The sequence below is a fragment of the Larus michahellis genome, chromosome 24, assembly GCF_964199755.1.
Source record: "Larus michahellis chromosome 24, bLarMic1.1, whole genome shotgun sequence".
Classification (NCBI taxonomy): Eukaryota; Metazoa; Chordata; class Aves; order Charadriiformes; family Laridae; genus Larus; species Larus michahellis.
This window is the reverse complement of record NC_133919.1, coordinates 573272-598856: the sequence shown is the minus strand read 5'-3', so window position 1 is coordinate 598856 and position 25585 is coordinate 573272. Positions and strand designations below refer to the sequence as shown.

General features: G+C 56.7%; 1 protein-coding gene across 2 annotated transcripts; it reads right to left on the bottom strand.

Annotated features, from left to right (window-relative positions):
- On the bottom strand, positions 1–21874 carry LOC141734576 (sperm-associated antigen 4 protein-like). 2 transcript variants are annotated; one of them, XM_074566471.1, is made up of 12 exons: positions 21329–21388; positions 20742–20895; positions 9165–9265; positions 7934–8018; positions 7139–7203; positions 6500–6545; positions 6150–6246; positions 5553–5637; positions 4868–4980; positions 4296–4463; positions 3837–3926; positions 1–3042 (listed from the first exon to the last, which is right to left on the bottom strand). In XM_074566471.1, the coding sequence occupies exons 3-12, from the start codon at positions 9235–9237 to the stop codon at positions 2911–2913; spliced, it is 954 nt and encodes a 317-aa protein (XP_074422572.1). In that variant the 5' UTR covers positions 9238–9265; positions 20742–20895; positions 21329–21388; the 3' UTR covers positions 1–2910. The 2 variants fall into 2 exon arrangements, with proteins under 2 accessions (XP_074422572.1, XP_074422571.1); XM_074566470.1 differs by lacking the exon at positions 9165–9265 and having other exon boundaries at positions 21329–21874.
- Between the last annotated feature and the right edge of the window lie 3711 nt (positions 21875–25585).

Sequence of the window (25585 nt, the reverse complement as noted above, 5' to 3'; positions counted from 1 at the left end):
AGATGGTTATAATATTTTCAACTTTCAGGATTACAGAGACGAGCTGAAGCAAAGAAATAAACTCAACAGCAGATGGTCCTGTAGAGCAGGTATTCTTTATTAGCAGCGCTGCGGTCGCACTGGGGATTTTCCACCATAAGTGCTCCCACAATGATCTTATTTTGAGCCATTTATATTTACAAAATTGTTACGTATTCATTCGTTTTCCCTAAATCATTAACATAAGCACGCCCCCTCCCAGAACCAATTGCACAATCATGAGGCAAGTCATTTCGCGAATCACAGTCGTTCTGGTGGTCGTTTACTTCATCTGGTGGTCGTATCTTCCTCTCCGTCAGTTGCCCTCCAGATGAACTTTCCTCTTCAGCAATCCTCGATGCATGCCTGCTATTGATTTGTTTACGTAGGTGACTTATTACTACTACCTGTTTTGCAACGCTTCCCTAAACCATCACCTAAAGCCATCACCTTGACAGGCTGCAGGATCGAGCCTTGGTTACTGACTCTAGGGCACGCGTTTTTCCAATGTCCTCGCTCTTTGCAGATCGCGCACTGAGCTTCTGCTAAACGAGTTCCTTCCCAACTCTTCTGTAGCCTCCTCTACTTCCCCGGGCCCCGTTCATTCTTCCCGGAGCAACTCCCGTCAATGCGGCAATTAATCTCCCTTCTCTTTGATTCTCCCTCACCTTTTCTCTGTTATTCTAGATGGTCCAAGCTACTTACACCAATGTTCCCAAGTCCCTCGAATCTTCTCCTTCTAACTTTTGGAGTTTCTTTTGTACATCCGGGGCAGATTGTCCCATAAAAATAGAGGCCAATTGCCCAGCCTCCTCTCGGGGTCCACGTTCGTGTATTTCCTAGCAGTATTCTTTACTCGTTCCATAAATGCAGGTGGCGATTCATTTGGTTCTTGTTTAACCTCATACGATTTTGACCAATTAATGGCTTTTGGCGTAGCATGTCTCATTCCGAATAACCGTCTCTGATATCTGGTTATCGCCCACAATCCTTCTGCCACTCTGGGTGGTTTCTTAAAGTGAAAAACAAATCTACATACATCCCATTTGTTTTCCCTGCTACAAAATAACATAAGCTGTAAAATTGTATTCTATTTTAAAGTCCCATTTCTTGTCCATTTTTCTTGATCTTCTGAAGTACATAACGGCCACCAATTGTTACAATATTCAATCAGCTGCTTTCTCGTGAGCGGGTCCCCTCCTATTTGTTTCCAACGCTTCAGTATACAACCTAAAGGAGTATACAACCTAAAGGAGACTTTTTCAAAATTCCCCCTTCCGCCAAGGGCTTGCTACCCATTATAGGATAGTACTAGTAGAACGAACAACACAAAACACAAAGAAAATGACAACTGAACATAGCACTTATTACACAAGACAAAATAACAAAACCTTAGGGCCTGAACCTTTTATACCAGACCTTTGCTCTTGGTGCGGCCCTTCCCCACCTGGTGTTGAGGACAATACCTTTACGCTTATCAGCCGCGTTTCTCACAGGCTTTCATCCAGTGAGACCAACTCCTTCCCTTAGGTACCTTTACAGCCCAACCCTGCGAGGCTTATGCCTCGCCTTATGGACAGGCAACCCTTAATATCCCTTAAAGAAAAGAATGCCTTCACCTTTCCAGGGGCCTTGCTCGGAGCTCTTTGGTCCGGGGATCGGAGGTTCTCCCTGAGAATCTCTCGGTGCCGGATGGAGGCCCTGCAATTCCAAGGATCTGTCGAGATTCAGAGGCAGAGTCCCATCTGGGTCGCCAGAAACCGTCACCGAAATCGGGAATGAACTTCTTAACACCGATGTAGTCTTAAGAAGCAGGCATTCTTTTATTCAGCACCGGGGACGTGGGGGATCTCTCCACCTGACATGTCCACTGAATGTGAGATTCACAGAGACTTACATCCATACAGAATATGCGTGGTCGTTACATGTCTCAGCACTCATTGCCACGTTCATTACATTTCCAGAACTCATCTCCATATTCACATCCCCTTGGCACATGCACATTAACTCTGTTAGGGGCTTCACGGTAGGTCTTGGGTGGTTCCTAGTGGTGTACGGTGGCTGGTTTGAGCTGATAATAGAGGAATCTCTTTGTGTGGACTGGGGAAGATAAATGCAGCAGCTTTTGCAACTCCCCCATTTATTTTGCGAGCTTGTTATCGGTCCCTCCAGTCTCTTCGGGGATGTGGTATTCTTCGCTGTTTGTTCTTCACAAGGAGCTACGTTTACCTATTTACCAGACTCAGTCCCTGGTTGTAACCCCGCTGTGTGAGCCGATGCGGGCAGGACGCAGGAACAACCACAAAACCACGGATGAAAGGCAAAGAACAAGTTTCTTCTCGATACCTCACAGACCAGGGAATCTCCGAAGCAACACCCGGGCAGAGGCACGGAAGCAGGGACTGCGGGCACCGTGGAGTGAGAGAGAGTCCTTGTTAGCAAGAGCCCTTGGCAGCGAGAGAGTCCTTGTGAGCAAGAGCACGCACGGACTCCCTGTTCTGCCTGGCATTTAAAGGGTTCAAACAGGCATCGTTTTCCCACTGTGCTTTGATCTTCTTCAGCACCAGGCCAGGATTCTCAAGTGGCTGGATAAGGTGTCCCTGAGTCCATCACAGGTTTATGTTATCGAAGTGCAAGTGTTTTTCTTGCAAGCGTCCGAGACTGAATAACAATTAGTGTGATATATGTGTTTTCCAGCACCCAGCTGTGAGTCACTTGAGCGTATTAACAATCCTCCTCGCCGATCTTCTGTTGCTTTCCCACGACTGCCCTCCCTGCAATGGACCTTATTGTGCACCCAACTTAGGAGACAAATCTTCTACACCAATCTGAGTCGCAGCAACATTATTCTTTTTCTTCTTTTTTATGTTTGTCCTTTTTCTGTCTCTGGTTTCAGTTGAGGCTGTTTGGTTTTGCCATCTTCCCATGAACCTGCACTCGGTAAATGCATGTGTACTTTGGTTTTCCCCAGTTGCTCTTCACAAGGAGTTTGAGATAGGAGAAGGCTCTGGGATGCGGGGCGTTCTGCGAGGAAAAGAGGGAAGAGGAATCGGAGGTGTTAAGAGCCACAATGCAGTCAAGGTATCTCCCCCCACCAGCCCTGCTCCTGCTCAGGAACAAGCTCCTGACAGTGGGTGGGAGCGGCTGTGGAAACCTGAGGCTGGCTCTGGTAGCGGGGTGCTGGGGAGGCTGGGGACACGGGGAGGGGGAAGGCACCCGGCACCCTCTGCATGGGCCCGGCTGGGGCTCAGCCTCCCTCCCCTCTGCCCCTTCCCTCTGCGCCTCGCTCTGTGCCGGCAGAGAGGCCGGGGAGGTGCTCCTTTGCGTGGGGCAGCTGGTGTGACACCCCCCCGAGCTCCTGCTGTCTGCTCTGCCCGCTTTCCTGCGGGCAGGCGTGAGAGCAGCGGGAGAGAAGGGGCATGCTATGCTGGGAGGAGAGGACACCGTCCAGCCTGCCAGCAGGCCACGGGATGGAGCCAGGGTGCTGCCCGACGGCTTTCTCCAGCGGGCGTCTCGGTTTCTCCATGGCACAAAGACGTTGCTCGGGTGCAGTGGCTGCGTGTGCAGCGGGCTCTGCTGAAGGCAGCCAGGGATCTCTTGGGACTCATGCTCCCACGGGCCTGACCTTGCCCTCACTGTCCTTTTGCTAGCACCACCGCGTGCCACTCAGCCCTCCCAACCCCACCAGCTCTCTCCTGGCGGTGACCCAGGCCCCCTCTGCCCAGGGAGAAAGCATTCACGCTCCTCCTGCCATGGCCCTGCAGGCAAACCTGCTTTGCTCCCTGGCATCTTCCCCCAACACCGTGCGTGCATCGCACCTTCAGAGGGAAGGTCTGAATGGCCTCTTTTGCCACATCGTACATGAAGGTCACCAGGAGAGTTTCCTCTTCTCCGTCCACATCCACTCCCTGTGGGGCAAAGCACAAGGAGAGCAGCTCAGACTCGTCCCGACAAAGAGGGAACGTAGGTGCTGGGTCAGCCCTGTTACCTACCCACCCTCCCCTGGGGCTCTAGCCCTAGTCTAGCACTGGTTACGGTGGAGCTCAGGCTCCGCTTGAGTTTTAGTCAAGAACCCTGAGCTGCTTGGCCAGAACAAGTCTTAAGAGGGAGGAGACCTCTAGAGCCCTTAGGAGGAGACTCCTAGAGCCTCACCAGGGCCCTGCAGTGCGCAGGAGACCGGGACTCCAACCTCAGAGGAGGCACAAAAGCAAGGAAGACCCTGTCATGGCTTTCCCCCAGGACCAGATCCGCACCAGAAGCACCCAGCAGAGACTTACAAAGACAGCGATGTCCCTGGGGGCGCTGGTGACGGTCCCAGATGGAGAGACTTCTTTGGAGATGTGCTGCACAGTGATGGCAGTCAGGTGGACTCGCGCTGGCAACCTGATGACCACCTGGCCCTGATGCCCTGGGAAAGCCCAGCAGTTTCCTGGGGAAACATCCGGCTGCAACCAGAAAGCCAGAGCAATGAAGCGTGAGAGAGTGTTGGGGCCAAGACAACTGCCCACGTAGCTTGAAGCGTAGGCACCGGTGTGTCTGTGGGGTCTATTTCAGCTTGAAAATGAGGTGTGTGTGAGGAAGTGGACAGAAGCAGGAGGCCTCCTTCCCTGACCGACCTTTGCCAGGGCTGTCAGTATTATGGAGCAGAGGAGAACAGCGGTTACGAAACCATTCTAGTCAGGGCCTTGCAGAAACACATCCCTGCCCAGGGGCTCTGCAGGGCACCCCCCACCTCTCGCCTCCCACCCCCAAGACGGCGCAACACTGGACCGAAGGGAGAGCCCTGAGGTCAGTCTCCAACTTCACAGGAAGAAAGGAAAGAATTCCCTCTCGATTTCTGCTACAATACCTGCAAAATGCGATCGGGACCGCGGGGAGTGCAAAAGAACTCAATAAACCTCCAGAACCAGTCGTTTTTGCAGGTGTAGGTCTCCGAAGTTCTCTGCAGGTCAATGCTGGCACCTGCAGGGAAGGGAAAGCAGACGACTGCAAGAGGCCACAGACGAGGAGGGCTTGGTGCTCAGACACTATTTCTGACACCGCCGGCCAGCTGCGCCTCTGTCAGTCCTGTCCTCGTCCCAGGCTGGTGGGCTGCCCAGCTGCCCAGCCGCGCAGGGGAATGAGGGCGGCCACGTGCCTGGTGACTGCTGCACTCCCAGCGCCAGCAGGAGAAGGTCTGAGGGTTCTGGGAGACAGACGGTGCCCATGTGAATGGCAGCAGACCCAAGCTGAGGGCTTGCTGCGTGGGCAGCCAAGGACGGCCCGGCCATCTCCTTTTCCAATGCTGAGGAGAGGAAGAGAGCCCCTCCGTCCGCACAGGAACACGTGCGGGGGCAGCGCCAGAGGCAGCGTGAGGATGCCGAGGGCAGGGTTGGGAGGGAGTCTGAGAGAGCTGCTCTGCCACAGCCTTGCCCTGGGACCCCCCAAGCATTTCAGCTCCCCCACTTTGGAGAGCAGCGCCTGGAGCGCAGGCGCCTTTGGGGAGGGCTGCAGACAAGCGCAGGGCAAGGAGACGGGGCTGCTTGTGTCCATACCAGAGCTTTGCAGGGCCCAGTCAGACATCTCCACGTAGGCTTCCAAAGCCCTCTCAGATGCTGCCTGCTTCATTTCCTCGACTTCCTGGGAACGCCATAAACAAACAGAGAAAAGGAGCACATCAACGTTCAGCGTGGCTACTAGCGCCCGGAGCGGCAAAGGGCCACTGTCAGAAAGGCAAGGCAAACCCTCTCCACGGAGCTGCAGGACTGAGGAACAGTGTCTGTGTCCACAGCCATGGCCACGGCCCCGAGGTGGGTTGATGAGGGTCCCCACACCCTCGTCCCCATCCTCCACACTCTCCAGGGCAGGTGGAAGGTGGACTCAAGCCCTGCCAGCGATGGCTGGCCCCCCGTGAGCGTGCCTGGGTCCCACCCCTGCCTGAGGAGCCCAGCCAGAGCAGCCAGAGGTGCTGGCGTGCCAAGGGAGTCCTGCGCTGCCTGAAGCGGCCGGTGAAAGTGGGGCCGGAGAAGGGCCTGTGCAGCCCAGGAGGCCCCTGGGGCAAAGGCTGGCTGACTGCAGTCAGCAGTCCCACACACCCACAGCCCCAAGGGCTTCTGCCCAGCCAAGCCTCCTTCCCCAACACGCCGCAGCACCTGCTTCATGCTGCTGATCTCTGCCCTCAGCCGAGCCACCTCCTCCAGCATTAGCTGCATCTTTTCAGTTTGCTGCGCCATTAAAACCGGGCAGTTCCTGCAGGAACCAGGAAAGCAGATGTTGTCAGAGAGCTGCCCACCCCACTGGGAGCCTCTGAGCTCAGCAAGGAGGAGAGACACACGTGCGTTCCCTGCTTTGCCAGCGCTTCCCTTCCGCACCAGCTGGCGCAAGAGGCAAAGGCAGGAAGGGCCGTGCGGGAGCCCCGGCTCTCAGGCAAATGGGTGCAGGGACACGAGGTCGTCTGACCCTTCTGCACAGACCCAATTCCAGCTCAGGAAACATCGCTTACCACAGGGGCTTCAGGCCTGGCAGCGAGGTCCCGCAGTGAACAGCAGCTGCAATTCACATCAGCAAGAGACAGTTATTTTACCGGGGGTGCTGGCGATGCCTGCAGTGGCGTTGTCTGTCCCTGTTGCCTTGGGGCTGGGGCAGCAGGTGAGCTGAGGAGGCGGGGGGACGTGGGGTGCAGGGAGAGGACACACCTCTGACCGGGGGCCATCAGCCCGGGCTTGAGCGGACTGCGCAGCCGTGATCTTCAGGTGTGCTCGGTGCCCCAGAGCTATTCCCCATTTCCCCTCACTGCCCCAGTGAGCACCGAGACCAGGCTGCTGGGCGAGGAGAGGTACCTCTCCATCGGTCCCCCTGCATGGCCCCTGCCCTCTGGGAATCCCCAGGTCAGGCTTGCAAAGAGCTACCCCCGTCTCTCGCAGAGGTGCCGACTAAGTGAGCCCTGTGGTCCGGTAGGCAGGGCAGCAGTGTGACTGGGAGGCTACCAGTCTTACTGGGAGCCCAGAAGGCAGTCCCACTCAAGGACTTGCTTGGGAAGCACTTGGGCCACGGGAGTTTCCGCACATACTGGCCCAAAAGGAAAGGTGGCGTCCAGCCCAGCCAGGCTGTCGCTCTCAGATGGTTGCTCATGAAAACTCACCAAGAGCCAGGGGGAGCAACAAGAAGACTTGCAAGAACGCCTTCTTCTGCAGGGCCATCTTTTGCCTGAAAAAGAGGGAGTCCTGGTGCTGTCATGATCCAAGCCTTGGACAAACCCCTTCACAGGCGGATTTCCCTTTTCAGGCCAAACAGACACCGTTTTGGAAGCCTGCTGCTGACAGAGAACTGACAGAGCAGCGTCCAGCAGGAACACGATTTCTGTCCACATCGTTCAACGCTGCCGGCAGCTCTTCCCCAAAGGAAGGTCTCCAGGAAGATCATCCCAGGAAGCAAAGACGTCGAGCACACGAAGAGTGCTTTCCAGCAGTCTTTCTGGTGCGGACCTTGCTCTCCCTCTGGCTGAGGAGGCAGGCCTGTTCTCCCTTGCCATCACACACATCCCTCTTAGGGCAAGTGTTTTCCCGCAGAGCTGGGAAGCGCAGGAGCCTTGTCCGCCTTTCCTCCCAGAGGCCTCCACAGACCGGCGTGGTCTCTCGCCTGAGCTGGGGAAAACCCTTGCCCTGCGGAGGCTTGGCTCTGCACCCGAGCGTCTGGCTACGGGGCAGTTTGTCCTGCCGCAGCCAAAGCTTGGGGCTGCAGCAAATGGCTGCCGAGGGGCTTTGCTCTTGGCTCCCCTGAGAATGGCCACAGCACGAGCAGCGCCCAAGCTGAGGCGCCCCACTGGGAGCCCCGGGCTGCTGGCTGGGGAGCACCCTCTGCTCTGCCCTTTGCTGGCACCGGCCCTCAGACACCCCCGTTCTACCCCCCATCCGCAGCAGAAACATGTCGTACGTACGCGGCCAAGAGGCACATGCTCAGCAGATGTCTCCACAGAGAGACCAGGGCAACAGCCAGAAGGCAAGGAAGGCTGAAGACCGTCCCTGGGCAAAGAAACCAGAGAAAAGTTAAGCCTGCCCCTTGAGATCTCTTCTCTAGGATGCCCAGCCAGGCATATTTCAGCTCCCTGTGGGGAGGTGGGCACCGAGTCCCAGGCACGCCCTCCCCGGGGCAAAGAGCAGGGCAGCCTACACTGGACAAGGGGATGGAATGCACCCTCACTAAGTTTGCAGGTGACACCAAGTTGGGGGGGAGTGTCGACCTGCTTGAGGGTAGAAAGGCGTTGCAGAGGGATCTGGACAGGCTGGATCGATGGGCTGAAGGCCAATGGCATGAGGTTCAACAAGGCCAAGTGCCAGGTCCTGCACTTGGGTCACAACAACCCCATGCAGCACTACAGGCCTGGGGAGGAGTGGCTCGAAAGCTGCCCGGCAAAAAAGGACCTGGGGGTGTTGGTCGACAGACGGCTGACTATGAGCCAGCAGTGTGCCCAGGTGGCCAAGAAGGACAACAGCATCCTGGCCTGTATCAGGAGCAGTGTGGTGAGTACGACTAGGGCAGTGAACATTCCCCTGTACTCAGCACTGGTGAGGCCCCACCTCAAGTGCTGTGGCCAGTTTTGGGCCCCTCCCCACAAAAAAGACATTGAGGCACAGAGAAGGGCAACGGAGCCGGTGAGGGGTCTGGAGCACAAGTCTTGTGAGGGGCGGCTGAGGGAGCTGGGGCTGTTTAGCCTGGAGAAAAGGAGGCTGAGGGGAGACCTCGCTCTCTGCAACTCCCTGAAAGGAGGGTGTAGAGAGGTGGGGGTCGGTCTCTTCTCCCAAGTAACAGGCCATAGGACAAGAGGAAACGGCATCAAGTTGTGCCAAGGGAGGTTTAAACTGGACATTAGGAAAAATTTTTACACAGAAGGGGTTATTAAGCATTGGAACAGGCTGCTCAGGGGAGTGGTTGAGGCACCATCCCTGGAGGTGTTTAAAAGACGCGTAGACATAGTGCTTAGTGATGAATTTTGTCACAGTTAGGTTGATGGTTGGACTAGATGGTCTGAAAGGTCCCTTCCAACCTAGGCAATTCTATGATTCTACGATTCTCCTGCCACTTGTGACAACTGGCCCGAGCTCTGGCACAGCGCAGCTCTCCACGTTCACCCCGGAGGACTTTGGAGCAAGCAGCAGTGCTGAGCTTACTTGCGATTTCTGTGGCCTTGTCGCGCCCCTCGGCAGGCCCTTGAGCGGCTGAGCCGGCAGGTGAAGGGCGCATCACCAGCTCCACGCCAGCGCTCGGGTCCCTGTGGGAGGACAAAGACAAATGCCGGCTGCCCACCGTCCCCAGGCCGCGGGAGCGGAGGCGGGGAGGAGTAGCCTGAGCGGAGGCCCCTGCCAGAGGAAGGGCTGTCCCAGCAGCAGCGAGAGCGGGCAGCAGGGCTGGGGTCCCCCTCCTTTCCCCACCCTTTGCGGGACAGGCCTGCCCCGGGAGAAGAGGAGGCGAGCTGGCAGCAGCAGTCCCCCGCCCCGGGAAGCCCGCCCGGCAGCGCAGCCCCGTTCTCACCCTGCCGGCCGTTGGTTTCCCTTGGTCCCCCAGGAGCCTTTGGAGGCCCCTGGGCGTCTTGTCTGGGGGGCCTTTCTCCTCGCCATCTCGGGCAAAGGCAGGCTCCCCGCTGAGCCCCAGCAGCGTGTCCTGTCCCCAAAACCAGCTCCAGCAGCAGCCTCTCGCCGCAGCCAGCAGGAGCCTGTCCAGGGCCGCAGCCACAGGGCAACTGTGGGCTCCTGCCCCACACGCCACAGCGCTGTGCAGGCAGCCAGCTGTGACCTCACAGTGGTGTCACCTCTGACGTCATGCTGGGGCTGCCCAGGGCTGAGCAGGGCGGGGAGACCCTGTGCTCCTTCCTTCTCCTTGCGGGATATTAATTGTTCAGCATAAATACATACGTTTTAAGTAGAATAAATGATTTAGGATTATCATTCGGTGTGATTTGTGCTGCTTGCTTAGCTCTACTTAGCATGAGGTGCTGGATTTGCTGAAACCTTTAGGCTGGAAAAGAATCCAATGAGATGTTAGAAGACACCAGACCAAAAATCATCACCATTGGCCCCCTCCTTGCTGTGCTTCTGGAAGTCTCCAGGGAATGTCCTGCAGTGATCTGCAGCTGTGAGCAGCCCTCAGCCACGCAGAACCCTCTCAGCAGCAGGACCTTGCCCCGCCGGGGGATGCTCCTTCCATGCAGAACTTCTCCCCACAGTGATGTGGTGGGCTTCCCAGGCAGGCTGAGAGCTGACCCTGGCAGGTGGCGGAGTCCCTGCCCCGGCACACAGACCCCTGGGGTGCAGGGAGCCTGCTCTGAAGGACAGCCCTGGGCACCCCTGGCTGCACACCCACCTTCACAGCTATTCAAAGTGCCTGACAAGAGCTCCCACATGTACAGATCCCGTAAGCTGTGGCTGTGCCGGCTTTAGGAGATGCCTCCAGCAACTCCGCCTGCAGTGCCCTGCACCCGCAGACTTACCCTGTCAAGGGCTGCAAAGATTTCTCCTCCAGTGAGCTCTCAGTCGTCCTCCCAATCCTGACACCTTCAAGCTCTCTCTCTGCCTTGCTCATCTCCCTGCGACACCCTGGCAGTGCCCTCAGCCCTGCTGCGCTTGGCAGAGGAGCTGCTCCCGGGCAGAGCTGTCTCTCTGCAGCGCTGCCCGCTTGCCGTGAGCTCCCTCCATCCCAGGAGCCCAGCCCAGCTCAGACGCAGAGGACCAGCCCAAGGAGTTTTAATGACCCCTCTGGTGGGTTCGAGGCCCAGTCCGTGAACCTCCGACGCTGCGAGGAAGTTGAAGGAACCTCTCAAGGAGTCAAAGTCGGGTTCAAACTCCAAAGTTTCTTGTGGTGTTGATGGGTCCCACTGAGGGACACCACTGAGGAATTGCCCCCAGGGTCCGGTTACAGCAGAAAACTGGAGGCAGCGATGGCAGGCCGGGAAAAGCAAGTTGAAGGTGACTCTGATGCTGGGTAAACCTGGATGTGTTTCATTAATGCAAAGGGCCAAGCCCTGACTCCATCGCCCAAAGGGCCAAGGCCTGACCCCCAGCCCCCAGGAAGGGAGATCCTCTCCCTCACTCCTTCCTCAGGGCTCTTCCTGGGACAGTGGGATGTGGAGATGTGCAATGCCAAGGGCAGGACTATGGTACGACACCTCCCAGGCTCCTGAGTATGGACAAGGAGGCAACGAGACCCCAGTGCTGGAAGGACTGGTTGTCTCAGAGGCATCAGTGGCAGAGACAACAGCCGTAGCCCAAGACATGAAGAGGCTGGCTCTGTTAGGGGACTTCCAGCTTTGCCACATCCCTCTATCTTCTCCACCACAGGCTGTCCTACGGTGTCCCATCACCTCTGCCTCTTTCCCTGCAGGCTGCAGTCATCCACCCGGCTGCCCCATCTTGCTGTCACCTTCCTTTGCTGAGATCTCTCCATCCTCCCTGGCTCTTCCTTGAAACACAAAGCCTTGGGCTGATCCAGACTCCTTCTGGGTGGCGTGTTGCACCACAGCACTGCACTTGGAGTGACGTTTCTTTCTCCTCGTGGCCAGGCTGCACCTCCCCACCTGCATGTTGGGGAGTTCTTTCTTTCTCAGGCTGTTTTCCACTAGGAAGAAAAGCTCCACCAGCTCTGAAAGCACCCTTCCAGCACGCTCAGGCTCCTCCTATACCGTCCCCAGTCTCCAAACCACTGAGCCCAGGGCTCTCAGCCTCTAGATACTGGTCAAGTGCTTGAGGCCTCCAAACCCTGTCTTGGGAGATCTCTGGGCTCTCTCCACAGTGTTTGCAGATGAAATCGCAGTGGTCATAGGCCAAGAAAGATGGAGTGAGACTTTTTACCAGGGCCTTTAATAGCAGAACAAGGGGCAATGGCTTTACACTGGAAGAGGTTATATTTAGGTTGGCCATAAGGAAGAAATGCTTTATGATGAGCGTGGTGAGACCTTGGAACAGGTTGCCCAGAGCAGTTGTGGATGCCCCATCCCTGGACGTGTCCAAGGTCAGGAGCTTGGAGCAACCTGAACTAGTGAAAGACGTCCCTCCTCACGGCAGGGGGTTGGACTAGATGATCTTTTAGGTTCCTTCCAACCTGAACCATTCTATGATGCTTGGATTCTAATATGCCCAACTCCTCCTGCACAAGGCTGCAAACACCTACATACACCATATAGGGATTTTCACCTGACCTAGTCTCCAACCCTTAGATAAAAAAGAAAGGATTGCCATTTCTAGGACAGAAGTTGCCATGTTTTCAGAGGAAAAATTCAAAACCCAAAAGGAAAAAAAATCCTTCCAAGAAAGTCCTGGCATAGTTGCATCAATTCAGTTAGTTAAGTGAGCCAATGGGAGAGCCTTGCACAGTGACCTTGCCAACGGAAGAGGGTTTTTTTTCTTTCGGGGTCTGAGACTCATGTTGGGACGCCAGAAAGTGCATTTGGGGACTGTGCAAGACTTGCCATGGGATGTCTAGGAAAGGATCAAAGGTTTGTAGACGAACGACCATGGGAAAATAGAGAGAAAAGGGCTGAAAGGAGATGGTCATGTGTAACCAGATGGCTGGTCAGGACACTTCCCTGGCTGTGCCCTGCAACGGATCACCGCAGCCTGCCCTGTTTTCTTAATACCTCCCTTTCCAAGAGCTTTGTGGGGCAAGGGAGATCTCTGCTCTATGCACAGATGGAGGTTCAAGTGCCAGCAACCGGAGTGGGAACCACAAGTCCTAAGTTCTTTTGTACTTTGGGGGACCAGCAGCTGGTGAGACTGGCGGGTGTGCACTTAAGATTGGTGTGTATGGTAGTGGTTTAATCACAAGCAAACACCAAACAAGAGAAACCAGAGAGTAAAACACACCTGCGAGCAAGTCATTTTTGAGGGCCTAAGTCTGGACTGGACGCTAGAGAGACCAGAACGTCTGCAAGTTGGGTACTGGAGGAAGAAGGTAGCCCAGACCGCCTCCTAGAGAAACTGGGGGGTCACAGAATCATAGAATTGCTTAGGTTAGAAGGGACCTTTCACATCATCCAGTCCAACCATCCACCTAACACTGACAAAAACCATCACTAAACCATGTCGCTAAGCACTACGTCTACCCGTCTAATTTTAAATACCTCCAGGGATGGTGATTCCACCACTTCCCTGGGCAGCCTGTTCCAATGCTTAATAACCCTTTCAGTGTAAAAAATTTTCCTGACGTCCAATCTAAATGTCCCCTGGTGCAACTTGATGCCGTTTCCTCTTCTCCTGCCTTCCTACCCTTGGGCAGGTCGACACTCACACCCAACTTGGTGTCGTACTGAGGGTGCAATCGATCCCATCGTCCAGATCATTGATAAAGATTTTAAAGAGAATCGGCCCCCGTACTGAGCCCTGGGGAACACCACTTGTGACCGGCCGCCCACTGGATTGAGCTCCATTCACCACCACTCATTGGGCCCGGCTGTCCCAGCAGTTTTTCACCCAGCGAAGCGTACGCCCATCCAAGCCATGGGCAGCCAATTTCTCCAGGAGAACGCTGTGGGAAACTGTGTCAAGAAGCTTTACTAAACTCCAGGTAAACAACATCCACAGCCTTTCCCTTATCCACTCAGCGGGTCACCTTGTTTTAGAAGGGGATCAGGATTGTCAAGCACGACCTGCCTTTCATGAACCCATGCTGACTGTGCCTGATCGCCTGGTTGTTCTTCATGTGCCACATAATGGCACTCAGGATGACCTGTTCCATAATCAGGATGATGTCTTCCAAGTTGCTCTTCCATGCGGATGATGTGGGAAGGGAGGTGCAATGACACGTGCAGAATGACAGCAGGACACCTCCCAGGCTCCCAGGTGGGGACGAGGAGGCCATCAGGCTCTTGTACTCCTTATAGGCATCAGTGGCAGAGGTAACAGTCACAGACACGGAGATTAAGACCTTGGATCTCTTGGGGGCTTTTCACATTTCAACAGCCCCACACTGTTGAAACCACCGCAGGCTGTCCTATTGTGTTCCACACCTGGGCATGTTCCCTGCAGGCTGCAGACATCTCCCCTGCTTCTCCACCTTGCTCTCGCCTGAGCAACTCACTAAGCTTTCTGAAGTCTCGCCATCCTTCGGGGATATGTCTTTAGACACAAAGCCACGGGCTGATCCACATTCTTTCTGGATGGCCGCCTTTTCCACAGCACTGCCCTTGGAGTGACGTTTCTTTCTCCCGTTTCCTGTTTAAACCTCCCAAGCTACAAGTTCTGGCATTCTTTCTTTCTCATGCGGTCTCCCACGAAGAAGAAAAGCCCCATCATCTCTGAAACCGTCCTTCGAGCAACCCCTGTCCTGCCCAGAGCCTCTCCACCATGGGGCCAAAGGGGCAAAGAAGCCCACATTCCTCAGCCTCCCCACGCAGCGCATGTGCACTATACGCTGAACCACACCTGGGCAGACCTCCTCTGGGCACTCTCCAGTTCCTCCCCACTCCTCCAAAATGGGGAGCTGCACGCAGGGGGACACTTTTCTTTGGGGGGCCACTCCAGTTCCCAGCACCTTCTCCTCAGGACCACTGCTCAGCACGTTAGGTCCCAGCGGGCTCTGATGCACCTTCCTCCCCCTCAGTGCAGGACCGGACACTTCTCCTTGTAAACTTCTGGAGGTTTCTCTTGGCCATATCCCAGAGTTTCTCACGGTTCCCCTGAAGTGAAGCTCCATTGCCCTGGAATGAAGATCCATTTGCTCAGCTGTCAATGTTTCTATGCTGATGGCTCACCCTGGTGGTGCTGTCTCTCACAAGATAACCTGAGGAGTTGCAGGCCACGATAGACAATTAAAGGAGGTACTAGTTCAATAGAATTTCCGACTCAAGTAGGAAGTACCGTGACAACCATCACCAAAATACCAGGGAGGGTATTGGTACGGTGCGCTGCCTGTATGGCAGACTACGTCAGTGGGAAATATAGACCTGTAGAGACACACAGAGAAAATGGATCCCTCCAGGAGCTGGTTTTACATCCTCTATCCAGAAGCCGGCCCCAGGATCTCCTCATCCCTCAGTTCCCCCCCACATAAACAAGCACACGCACACACAACTGCCTGTCTCCGGTATGGAAACACAAAACCCCTGAGGCTGGCAGGCAGCCAGCTTCCACCTCCTCTGTGCTTCCTCTTCAGGCTTGGGTTTTGTCAGCAGCTTCTTTCTCATCCACGCCGTCCTTTCTGAATGTCAAGGCGGGCCATTGTGGAGCGTGAAGAGGAGATCCTCAAGCAGCCCTCCGCACCCTGCTTCTCCGCAGGGCCGTATCCCACAGGATTCTTCCAAGCCAGTCCCCCAGCAGGCCAAAGCCTGCTCTCCAGACGTCTCCTGCTCTCGGCCTTTTTCCTTTCTCTCAGGAGCCTCAACTCTACCTTCTTAGCCCTGGCTTTTACATCCCTGACTAGCTGTTGCTTGTTTGTTGGTATGAAGTCTGGAGCAGACGTTCACCCGCCACAAAGCTGCCAGTTTCCCAGGTTGTTCTGTCCTCTCCTGTTGACGCCTCAGCTCCCAGCCGAGTCTGTCTGTCCCCAGGCAGAGCTCCCTGCATTCCTGCTGCTGCCTCACAGAACGGGCCAGAGGAATGCCACAGAAATGATCGGAGGGATGGAACCCCTCTGCTGTGAGGACGGGCTGAGAGAGTTGGGGCTGTTCCGTCTGGAGCAGAGAAGGCTCCGGGGAGACCTTCTTGCGGCCTTTCGGTTGTTACTTCAGAGTCTTCCCCTCTGAGACCTGCTGTCTGCACTCTGTGTCTCTCCTTGCTTGCTCCCCTGGGGAGCTGAGAACCCACTACTTCATGGACACTGCAGCCAAGGCTGCCACTCCGTTATCACAGCCCTGATCCTTTTTTCCCTGATTGCATGTAGGAGATCCAGGTGAGCATCACCTCTGTTGGCACATCTGGCAGCTGTGCTCAGAAGCCGGCCCCAGGAACCCACAGAAACTTCTGGGTCTGTTTGAACCCTGCAGTGTCCCCTCACCCAAAAGGGCTCACCGAATCTGCTGCCCGACCCCTAGAGGATCTCCATTCCCCAAGGAAGCTCCTACGCTGAGGGCATCCCCCTCCTGATCTTAGAATCACAGAATCTTCATGGTTGGAAAAGACCTTGTAGATCATCGAGTCCAACCAAACAACCTACAATCTCCACACTAGCGCATGCCCTGAAGTGCCACATCTAGACATTTCTTAAACACCTCTAGGGATGGTGACTCAACCACCTCCCCGGGCAGGCTGTTCCAGTGCCTGACCACTCTTGCAGTAAAGTCATTCTTCCTAATATCTAACCTAAACCTCCCCTGCCGCAACTTCAGGCCATTTCCTCTGGTCCTGTCATTATTCCCCTGGGAGAAGAGGCCAACCCCCACCTCTCTGCACCCTCCTTTCAGGGAGTTGTAGAGGGCAATGAGGTCTCCCCTCAGCCTCCTCTTCTCCAAGCTAAACATGCCCAGCTCCCGCAGCCTCTCCTCATATGCCCTGGTCTCCAGACCCCTCACCAGCCTGGTCGCTCTCCTCTGGACACGCTCCAGCACCTCAATGTCCCTCTTGTACAGAGGGGCCCAGAACTGAACACAGCACTCGAGGTGGGGCCTCACCAGTGCCCAGTACAGAGGCACCATCACTTCCCTGCTCCTGCTGGCCACGCTATTCCTGGTAGAAGCCAGAATGCTGTTGGCCCTCTTGGCCACCTGGGCACACTGCTGGCTCATGTTAAGCTGGCCGTCCACCAGCACCCCCAGGTCCTTTTCTGCCGGGCAGCTTTCCAGCCACTCTGCCCCAAGCCTGTAGCGTTGCTGTGGGTTGTTGTGACCGAAATGCAGGACCCGGCACTTGGCCTTATTAAACCTCATACAGTTGGCCTTGGCCCATCGATCCAGCCTGTCCAGGTCCCTCTGGAGAGCCTTCCTACCCTCAAGCAGATCAACACCCCCACCCAGTCTGGTGTCATCTGCAAACTTACTGAGGGTGCACTCAATCCCCTCATCCACATCATTGATAAAGACATTAAACAAAACCGGCCCCAAAACTGAGCCCTGAGGGACACCACTGGTGACCGGCCGCCAAGAGGATTTCACCCCATTAATCCCAACTCTCTGGGCACGGCCAGCCAGACAGTTTTTAACCCAGCAAAGAGTACACTCGTCTATGCCATGGATCGCCAGCTTCTCCAGGAGAATGCTGTGGGGGACGGTGTCAAAGGCCTTGCCAAAGTCCAGATAGACAACGTCCACAGCCTTCCCCGCATCCAGAAGGCGGGTGACATGGTCATAGAAAGAGATCAGGTTGGTTAAGCAGCACCTCCCTTTCCTAAAGCCATGCTGGCTGGCCCCGATCCCTTGGCTGCCCTGCGCTTGCCGTGAGAGCTCACTCGAGATGATCCTCTCCATGATCTTTCCTGGTACCGAGGTCAGGCTGACAGGCCTGTAGTTCCCCGGATCCTCCTTCCGACCCTTCTTGTAGATGGGCGTCACATTAGCCACCCTCCAGGCATCTGGTACCTGCCCTGTTGACCAGGATTGTTGATAAATGATGGAGAGAGGCTTGGTGAGCTCTCCCGCCAGCTCCCTGAGTACTCTTGGGTGAATCCCATCCGGCCCCATAGACTTATCATAGAATCATAGAATTGTTGAGGTTGGAAGGGACCTTTAAGATCATCGAGTCCAACCTTTAGCCTACCCTGACAAGAGCCACTTCTAAACCATGTCCCTCAGTGCCCCATCTACCCTTTTTTTAAACACCTCCAGAGATCGTGAATCCACCACCTCCCTGGGCAGCCTATTCCAATGTTTAATAACCCTTTCAGTGAAAAAATGTCTCCTAATATCTAATCTAAACCTCCCCTGACGTAACTTGAACCCGTTTCCCCTCGTCCTATCACTTGTCACCAGGGAGAAGAGGTCAGCCCCCATCTCTCTACAACCTCCTTTCAGGTAGTTGTAGAGGGTGATAAGGTCTCCCCTCAGCCTCCTCTTCTCCAGGCTAAACAACCCCAGCTCCCTCAGTCGTTCCTCATAAGGTTTGTCCTCCAGGCCCCTCACCAGCTTTGTAGCCCTTCTCTGGACACGCTCCAACACCTCAATGTCCCTCTTGTAGCGAGGGGCCCAAAACTGAACGCAGTACTCGAGGTGGGGCCTCACCAGTGCCGAGTACAGGGGGATGATCACTTCCCTAGTCCGGCTCACCACACTATTCCTGATACAGGCCAGGATGCTGTTGGCCTTCTTGGCCACCTGGGCACACTGCTGGCTCATATTCAGCCGGCTGTCAACCAACACTCCCAAGTCCTTTTCTGTCGAGCTGCTTTCAAGCCATTCTGCCCCAATCCTGTAGCACTGCATGGGGTTGTTGTGACCCAAGTGCAGGACCCGGCACTTGGCCTTGTTGAACCTCATACCATTGGTCACAGCCCATCGGTCCAGCCTGTCCAGATCCCTCTGCAGAGCCAACCTACCCTCAAGCAGATCAACACGCCCGCCCAGTTTAGTGTCATCTGCGAACTTACTGAGGGTGCATTCAATCCCTTCATCCAGATCATTGATAAAGATATTAAAGAGAACCGGCCCCAGCACCGAACCCTGGGGGACACCACTTGTGACTGGACACCAACTGGATTTAACTCCATTTACCACCACTCTCTGGGCACGGCCATCCAGCCAGTTTTTTACCCAGCGAAGAGTACACCTGTCCAGGCCATGAGCAGCCAGTTTCTCCAGGAGAATGCTGTGGGAAACGGTGTCAAAAGCTTTGCAAAAATCCAAGTAGATAACATCCACAGCTTTTCCCTCATCCACTAAGTGGGTCACCTTATCATAGAAGGATATTAGGTTTGATAGGCATGACCTGCCCTTCACAAACCCATGCTGACTGGGCCTGATCACCCTGTTCTCCTGCATGTGCTGTGTAATGGCACTGAGGAGGATCTGTTCCATGACCTTCCCAGGCACCGAGGTCAGACTGACTGGCCTGTAGTTCCCCGGATCCTCCTTCCGGCCCTTCTTGTGGATGGGTGTCACATTTGCTAACCTCCAGTCAGCTGGGACCTCCCCGGTTGTCCAGGACTGCTCATAAATGATACCAAGTGGCCTGGCGAGCACCTCCGCCAGCTCTTTCAATACCCTTGGGTGGATCCCATCCGGCCCCATAGATTTGTGCACATCCAGGTGCTGAAGCAGGTCCCTCACCATTTCCCTTTGGATTAGAGGGGCTTCATTCTGCTCCCCATCCCTGTCTTCTAGTTCAGGGGTCTGGGTGCTCAGGGAACAACTGGTCCTACTGCTGAAGACCGAGGCAAAGACTTCATTAAGTACCTCAGCCTTTTCCTCATCCTTGGTCACTATGTTGCCGGCCCCATCTACTAGAGGACAGAGATAATCCTTAGTCCTCTTCCTATTGCTAATATATTTATAGAAGCTTTTTTTGTTGTCCTTGACAACAGATGCCAGGTTTAGCTCCAGCTGGGCTTTGGCCCTCCTGATTTTTTCCCTACATAGCTTAACTACCTCTTTGTAGTCGTCTTGAGTGGCCTGCCCTTCCTTCCAGAGGCCATAGATCCTCTTTTTTTCCCTAAGTTGTAACACTAGCTCCCTGTTTAGCCAGGCCGGCCTTTTTCCCCGACGGCTTGTCTTCTGGCACATGGGGACAGCCTGCTCCTGCGCCTTTAAGACTTCCTTCTTGAAAATCATCCAGGCTTCCTGGGCTCCTTTGCCCTGGAGGACTGCCTCCCAGGGGACTTTGTCAACCAGGCTCCTGAAAAGCCCAAAGTCCGCCCTCCGGAAGTCCAAGGTAGCAGTTCTGCTGACCCCTCTCCTTGCTTCTCGCAGAATTGAAAACTCTATCATTATGATAGACGCACTTATGTGCGTCTGGGTGCAGAAGCAGGTCATGGGCTACTTCCTCCTGGGTTATGGGTGGGTTGTTCTGCTCTCCATCCTTATCTCCCAGCTCAGGAGGCTGAACACCCTGGGGATAGCTGGTGGACATGGCCAATTCCATACCCGGACGCAGCAGCCGGGCTTGTCTGGGGCACAGGCAGGACCCTGCTGCCCTCCAGGCAACCCCAGGCCTTCTCCGGTCCTCTCAGGAGCATGAGCTGGGCCAAGCGGTCCCCACCAAGAGCCCCAGGGCCTCTCCCGGGCCTCGCAGGGCCCCACGGAAGGCCCAGTGGGGCCTTCTGCTGCTGAGCAGAGCGGCAGTTCCTCCCCCAGGCACGCTCGGGGCGCCGGGAGGGGTGGAGAGTGGCCCCACCAGTGGTGGCAGCCCCACAAGAAGGCCAGAGGCACTGGAAGCAGAGCAACTGGCAGCACAGGCAAACCCAGAGGTAAACCCCTCTGGGCTGCTCAAGTATGGCAAGATATTGCTGACCCGCTGGGGAAACTAGTGGTGAAAGTACATCACGTAGGTGCCCACACACCCATGAGTCGAGCCACCGAAGAACATCGAAATAATCAGCAAACACACCTAGAACCGGAAAAAGAGACCTTGAAAGCTCAGCGTGAGGACGTGTTTTCTTGCCTGTAATCTCACAGGGGCAGCGAATGTGTCACGCGCACAGCGGGCAGCGTCTTCACTAGAGCAAGAAGCGACCACTGACACCCACCTCCAGTGACACTGCCAGAGCTCTGCCACGCAAAACACACAACAGAAACGTGCCCCGTGCATTCGACAGCAACAGTTAACGTGTGCTTAGGGAAGCACGAGAGCGGTCAGACAGGGCGCGCGCATCGGGTTGTGCCCACGGATCAGGCCTACCTGTCCCAGTCCTTTCATGTGATTCGTAGCACTTGAGAATTTCCTCATAATCACCTAAAGCCATTCTGAGAGCAACGGGGACCTGGCAATTCTTCTCAGCCCCTGCGAGGAGAAACTGCAGCCGGCCTTTGGGCTTCTCCACGCTGAGCAGACTCTGGAACGGAAAACGCATTTACTGCAGCCCAGCGCGGGCCGGGGCGGGGGGCGACCTGCGCTGATGACCAAGCGCTACACCCCCAGCGGGAAATTCACCAGACGGGGCAGCCCGAGCGCCCGCAGGCCCCGGGCACAGGCGGCTACCGTCTGACGGGGGCTCCTGGCTAACGCTTGCCAGCGAGAGCGGGCGACTGCGCTGCCGAAGAGGCAAGCACGCCCGACCCGGCGGTATCCTCCGCGGGGCAACGAACGAGACCCAAGGAGACGACGACGCCGCCGCCGCGGCCGCCTCCTTTCGCGGGCCCGCCCGCGCGGCCCGGCGAAAGGCGCCCGGCGAAAGGCGCCCAGCCCCCCCAGAGTCCTGCCGCCAGCAGACCCGCCGGGAGCCGCTAACGGGCTGCGGGGCAGCGGGGCCCGGAGGCTACACTCACCGGCTCGGCAGCCGCCTCCCGGGGCGGCCGCTGCCGTTCAAATCTCTTGCCGCGGCGCCCGCTTCCGGGTAGGACGCCCGAGAGGCCAATCACCGCGCGGCGCTGGGCCGGAACAGGCGGAGACGCGCGGTGCATGACGGGAGGAAGGTCGAGGAGGAGCTGGGCGTGCGGGCGTCGCCATGGCGGGAGGGTCTCCGCTGCCCAGGCACCCGGTCCCGACAGGTGACGGGGAACAGCGCCCGCTCCCCCCGGGAATGCTGCCGCTCCCTACCGCCGGTGCGGGCTGGCGTGGGAGCCGCGCCGCCGGGCCTGCCGCCGCGCACAAGATGGCGCCCGGCCTACGGCCCCGGGGAGACTACGGCTCCCAGAACGCTCCGCGGGCCCGCCGTTCCCTGAGGGGAGGCCCTTCCCGCCGCCAGGCCCGGCCCCGCCCGCTCCGCTCACGGCACCGCCCGGCGCCGGCCCCGAGCAGAAAGACGGGGGTTGCGCTGTTAGGTCCGGGCGGGGGCTGACGGTCTGCCTTGGCTGCGGGCGGCCATTCCCCTGCCAGGCCTTTGACCTCCCTGCGTACAGGCGTGTCGGCCTAAAGCCACGAGCAGAACAGGAAGAAGCAAAAAATGAAAAGACGACGGGTGGAACATCTTACTTCTGTAAAATGGTTGTCCTTTGGAGTCCTCCCGGACACATTGCATCTTTCCTGAAGAAAGACCTACATTTCTAAGAGAAAGTTTCAGTTCTCTCCTGAATAACAAAGGCGAAGAAGGCTGTTTCGGGGACAGAGAGAATGGGGCCGTTCTTTTAGGGCGAGGCAAATGGTATCTCTTCTCGATGGGGCAGAGCCAGCGCTACCCATGCCAGAGCACTCAGTGCGACACCTTTTCCCTCCCTCTCTCCCTCAGCTACTTGGCCGTGGGGCTGGCGGGAGGCTTGGGATGAACCAGCCCATCAGCCGCGGCGGGGGATGGCACGGCCTCCCGCCCATCAGGCTGCGGGGAGCCACCACCTCTCTGCAGGGAGTAGTCCAAGGCTTTAGCCCAGCGTCAGCACAGCAGCTCTGGCCATTCTGGCCACCGGCGAGCTCTGGTTGCCGGCAGAGCTCACGGTCCCTGCAGCCAGGGCGCTCAGTGTGACGCTTTTTCCCTCCCTCTCTCCCTCAGCTACTTGGGAGCCCCTTCTTCCCGTCTGAGATGAACGACTTTGTCCTTGCCATCTTGAAAAACATGGCAGACCCAAGGGTCTCTGACACCCTGCTGGTTGGCAGGGTGCTGGAGCTGGTCTTGAGAGGTTCGTGCTCAGAGCTATACGGGGTAGGCAGTGTGCAGCCGGGTTGCCCTGTGCGCGTGCCCTGCGGGGGCCGTTCCCCCCGCCCCGAGGCCAGGGCTTGCAGCACCTGACGGGCATCCCTTGAGGCCAGCAAAGGGCAGCAGGAGGGCAGCAGCTCTTGGTGTCAGCAGGGGCCGTAGCTGTGCTCCAGCCCGCTGTCTCCAGTAGGTCAACGACCTCGTGGAGGTCATCGATAGGCACCTGGTCTGCGTCAGCAGGATGCTGCTCCAGGACATCCTGACGTTCACCCTTCCCTGGCTGGCCGACATCGACAGTTATGAGGTGGTCACTGGCCTGCTGAGGGTTTCCCGGCCCTGTGACAAGTACGTGGCCCGTCAGCCTCAGGGGCAGCTCAGGACCTCCGGGGCCTGCCCAGGCAGAAGGGGTGGTGGCCGAGGTGGCCCTGCTGACAGTGTGCTCTGGCTCTGCAGCACTGCCAGGGCCACGTGGAACACGCTGTCCTGTGAGCCCAGCCTCCTGGCCGACCTGCTGAGGATGCTGCTGAGGCTGCTGCTGGACGGTCTCCAGCCCCTCTGGCCCTCTCCATCCACCCCCAAACCCGTCCTTCCTGGGGCGCCTGTCCCAGGGCCCTCGGGCCGCAGCCGGGCAGGGAGCGCGTGCCGCTCAGCCCCGCAGCGCGCACTGCCCTGCTGCCCTCGGCAGCCCCACTCCCTGGCCGCCGCCCCCGGCCAGCTCAGCAGCGGGGAAGCTGATAAAACTGAGAAGATGATTGAGAAAAAGGAGACACTGTTTGAGAAACTGTCTAGGATGGAAGAAACATCCCGCTTTTCCCCTGCATGGACCCATGTCGCAGCCATTAGGAGAAGATGCCCTCCTACGAGACCGACTTGGAAGGAAAAGAAGACACTACGAGACACCTTGTGGTTTTACCTCGGTGCCTATGGAGAGGACCTGAGTAAGTGGGATGAAGGACCTACCTTGGCCCTACAGGCACTAGTTGCAAGGTAAAACAGATAGAAGAAAGAATTCTTCCAGGAGGGTGGCTGCTCCAGTGCCCAGGGCGCAGTTCTCTGGTCCGGGTCGGAACTCATCTGCTAACTGTAGATGTTGTCCTCAACATTAGAGGTGCCCTGCCTCCAGCCAGGAGGGGGAGAGGGATAACCGAGTTTATTGGGCTGTGTGGATTCGATGTCCTCGTGTATTAGAGCCACAAAAGCATAAAGACATGGTGGACAGCGGTGCACAGTGTACCCTATTGCCATTGACTCATAAAGGGACAAAATCTGTTGCTGATTCTGGTGTGACAGGTCTCAAGAACTGACTGTACTTCGGCCAAAGTGAGCCGAACTGGGAATAAATGGCGGAAGCGCTCCATTGTGAGTGGCCCAGACGCTCCGTGCATCCTTGGCGTAGACTTGCTCAAGAGAGGGTATTTCAAAGACCCGAAAGCGTATCGGTGGGCTGTTGGTATAGCAGCTGGAGGGACTGAGGACATTACACAGCTGTCTGCCTTACCCGGTCTTTCAGCTGACCCTTCTGTGGTGGGACTGCTGAAGGTTACAGAACAGCAGGTGCCAATGGCTGCTGCCAGGGTGATACCGTCGCTGGTGATACAGTAGCCTTGAACAGCACAAAAGGCTGGGGTGGAAAGCCCCTCAGGCCTTACTGATACCCAGTTGAAAAGAACATCTGGTTCCTCCTTACTGGAATAATGTAGCTAAGTTTGAAACGCTTTGTAAGCGGATGGGTTAGACATCTGCTGGGCTTAGTTGGATACAAGGAAGTCTTGGGATGTTGTATCCTTGAGGAGAGTAGATGGGGAGAGATGCCAGAACAAGCTAGTTTGGTGAGAGCAGGAGTGCACCCACCATGGCTCCAGCACAGGCGCTGCCTCCAGCGGAGCTTCTGATGCTGCTGACCCCCGAATTTGGGCTCGTCCCGGCAGAAGTGGCACCGGCCGGGCGCAGGCAGCCTCGCAGGCCCCACACTGCCGGCTGCCCCAGCCCCGCGCCCTCCACTGGGGGCAGAAAGCGGGGTCTCCCAAACACACACCGCCGATCCCACCAACTCCTCCCCGCCGCGCCCCGCTCCCTGCGCGGTGGCGCTTTAGCACAGGAGTGGCCACTGGGAGCGTTCCGGGAGTGGTGGCAGCATTAGGGGCATTTCAGGAGCCCGGCACCAAGGGCCAATTTGTGGCGTGCGCAGCCATTGGCTTCACTTGTGGGAGAGAAGTGGGGAAATATTTATTAACATAAACCAGCGATTTAACAAAGTCAGCGGTGAATGTGGCAGCGCTTTACGAGACAGGCCGCGGAGGTGATCCGAGGGCGGGAGCCCCTCTGCTGTGGGGACAGGCTGAGAGAGCTGGGGGGGTTCAGCCTGGAGAAGAGAAGGCCCCGGGGAGACCTTAGAGCCCCTTCCAGTCCCTGAAGGGGCTCCAGGAGAGCTGGAGGAGCTGTTTGCGAGGGCACAGAGCCACAGCACGAGGGGCAATGGCTTTAAACTAGAGCAGGGCAGGTTTAGATCAGACATTAGGAAGAAGCTCTTTACACTGAGGGTGGTGAGACACCGGCCCAGGTTGCCCAGAGAGAGGGTGGAGGCCCCATCCCTGGAGACATCCAAGGCCAGGCTGGATGAGGCTCTGAGCAACCTGATCTAGTTGAAGACGTCCCTGCTCACTGCCGGGGGTTGGACGAGATGGCCTTTAAGGGTCCCTTCCAACCCAACACATTCCATGACTCTGTGACACGCTGGAAGGGCACACTTGGTTATTTACTGCACAGGGGCCGGGGTCAGACCAGCCGTCAGGGAGACCTTCCCGTTGGGTCCCGGGGCTCAGAAAGGACCCCCCGGGCTTTCTGAACCCCTCCTCAGGGAGGAGTCAAGTACCATTGACCAGACGCTCAGTCCCTGGGTGTAACAGTTCCCCTCTTTGAGACTTCCAAAGGTCACTCTTTGGGGGTCTCACCTAAA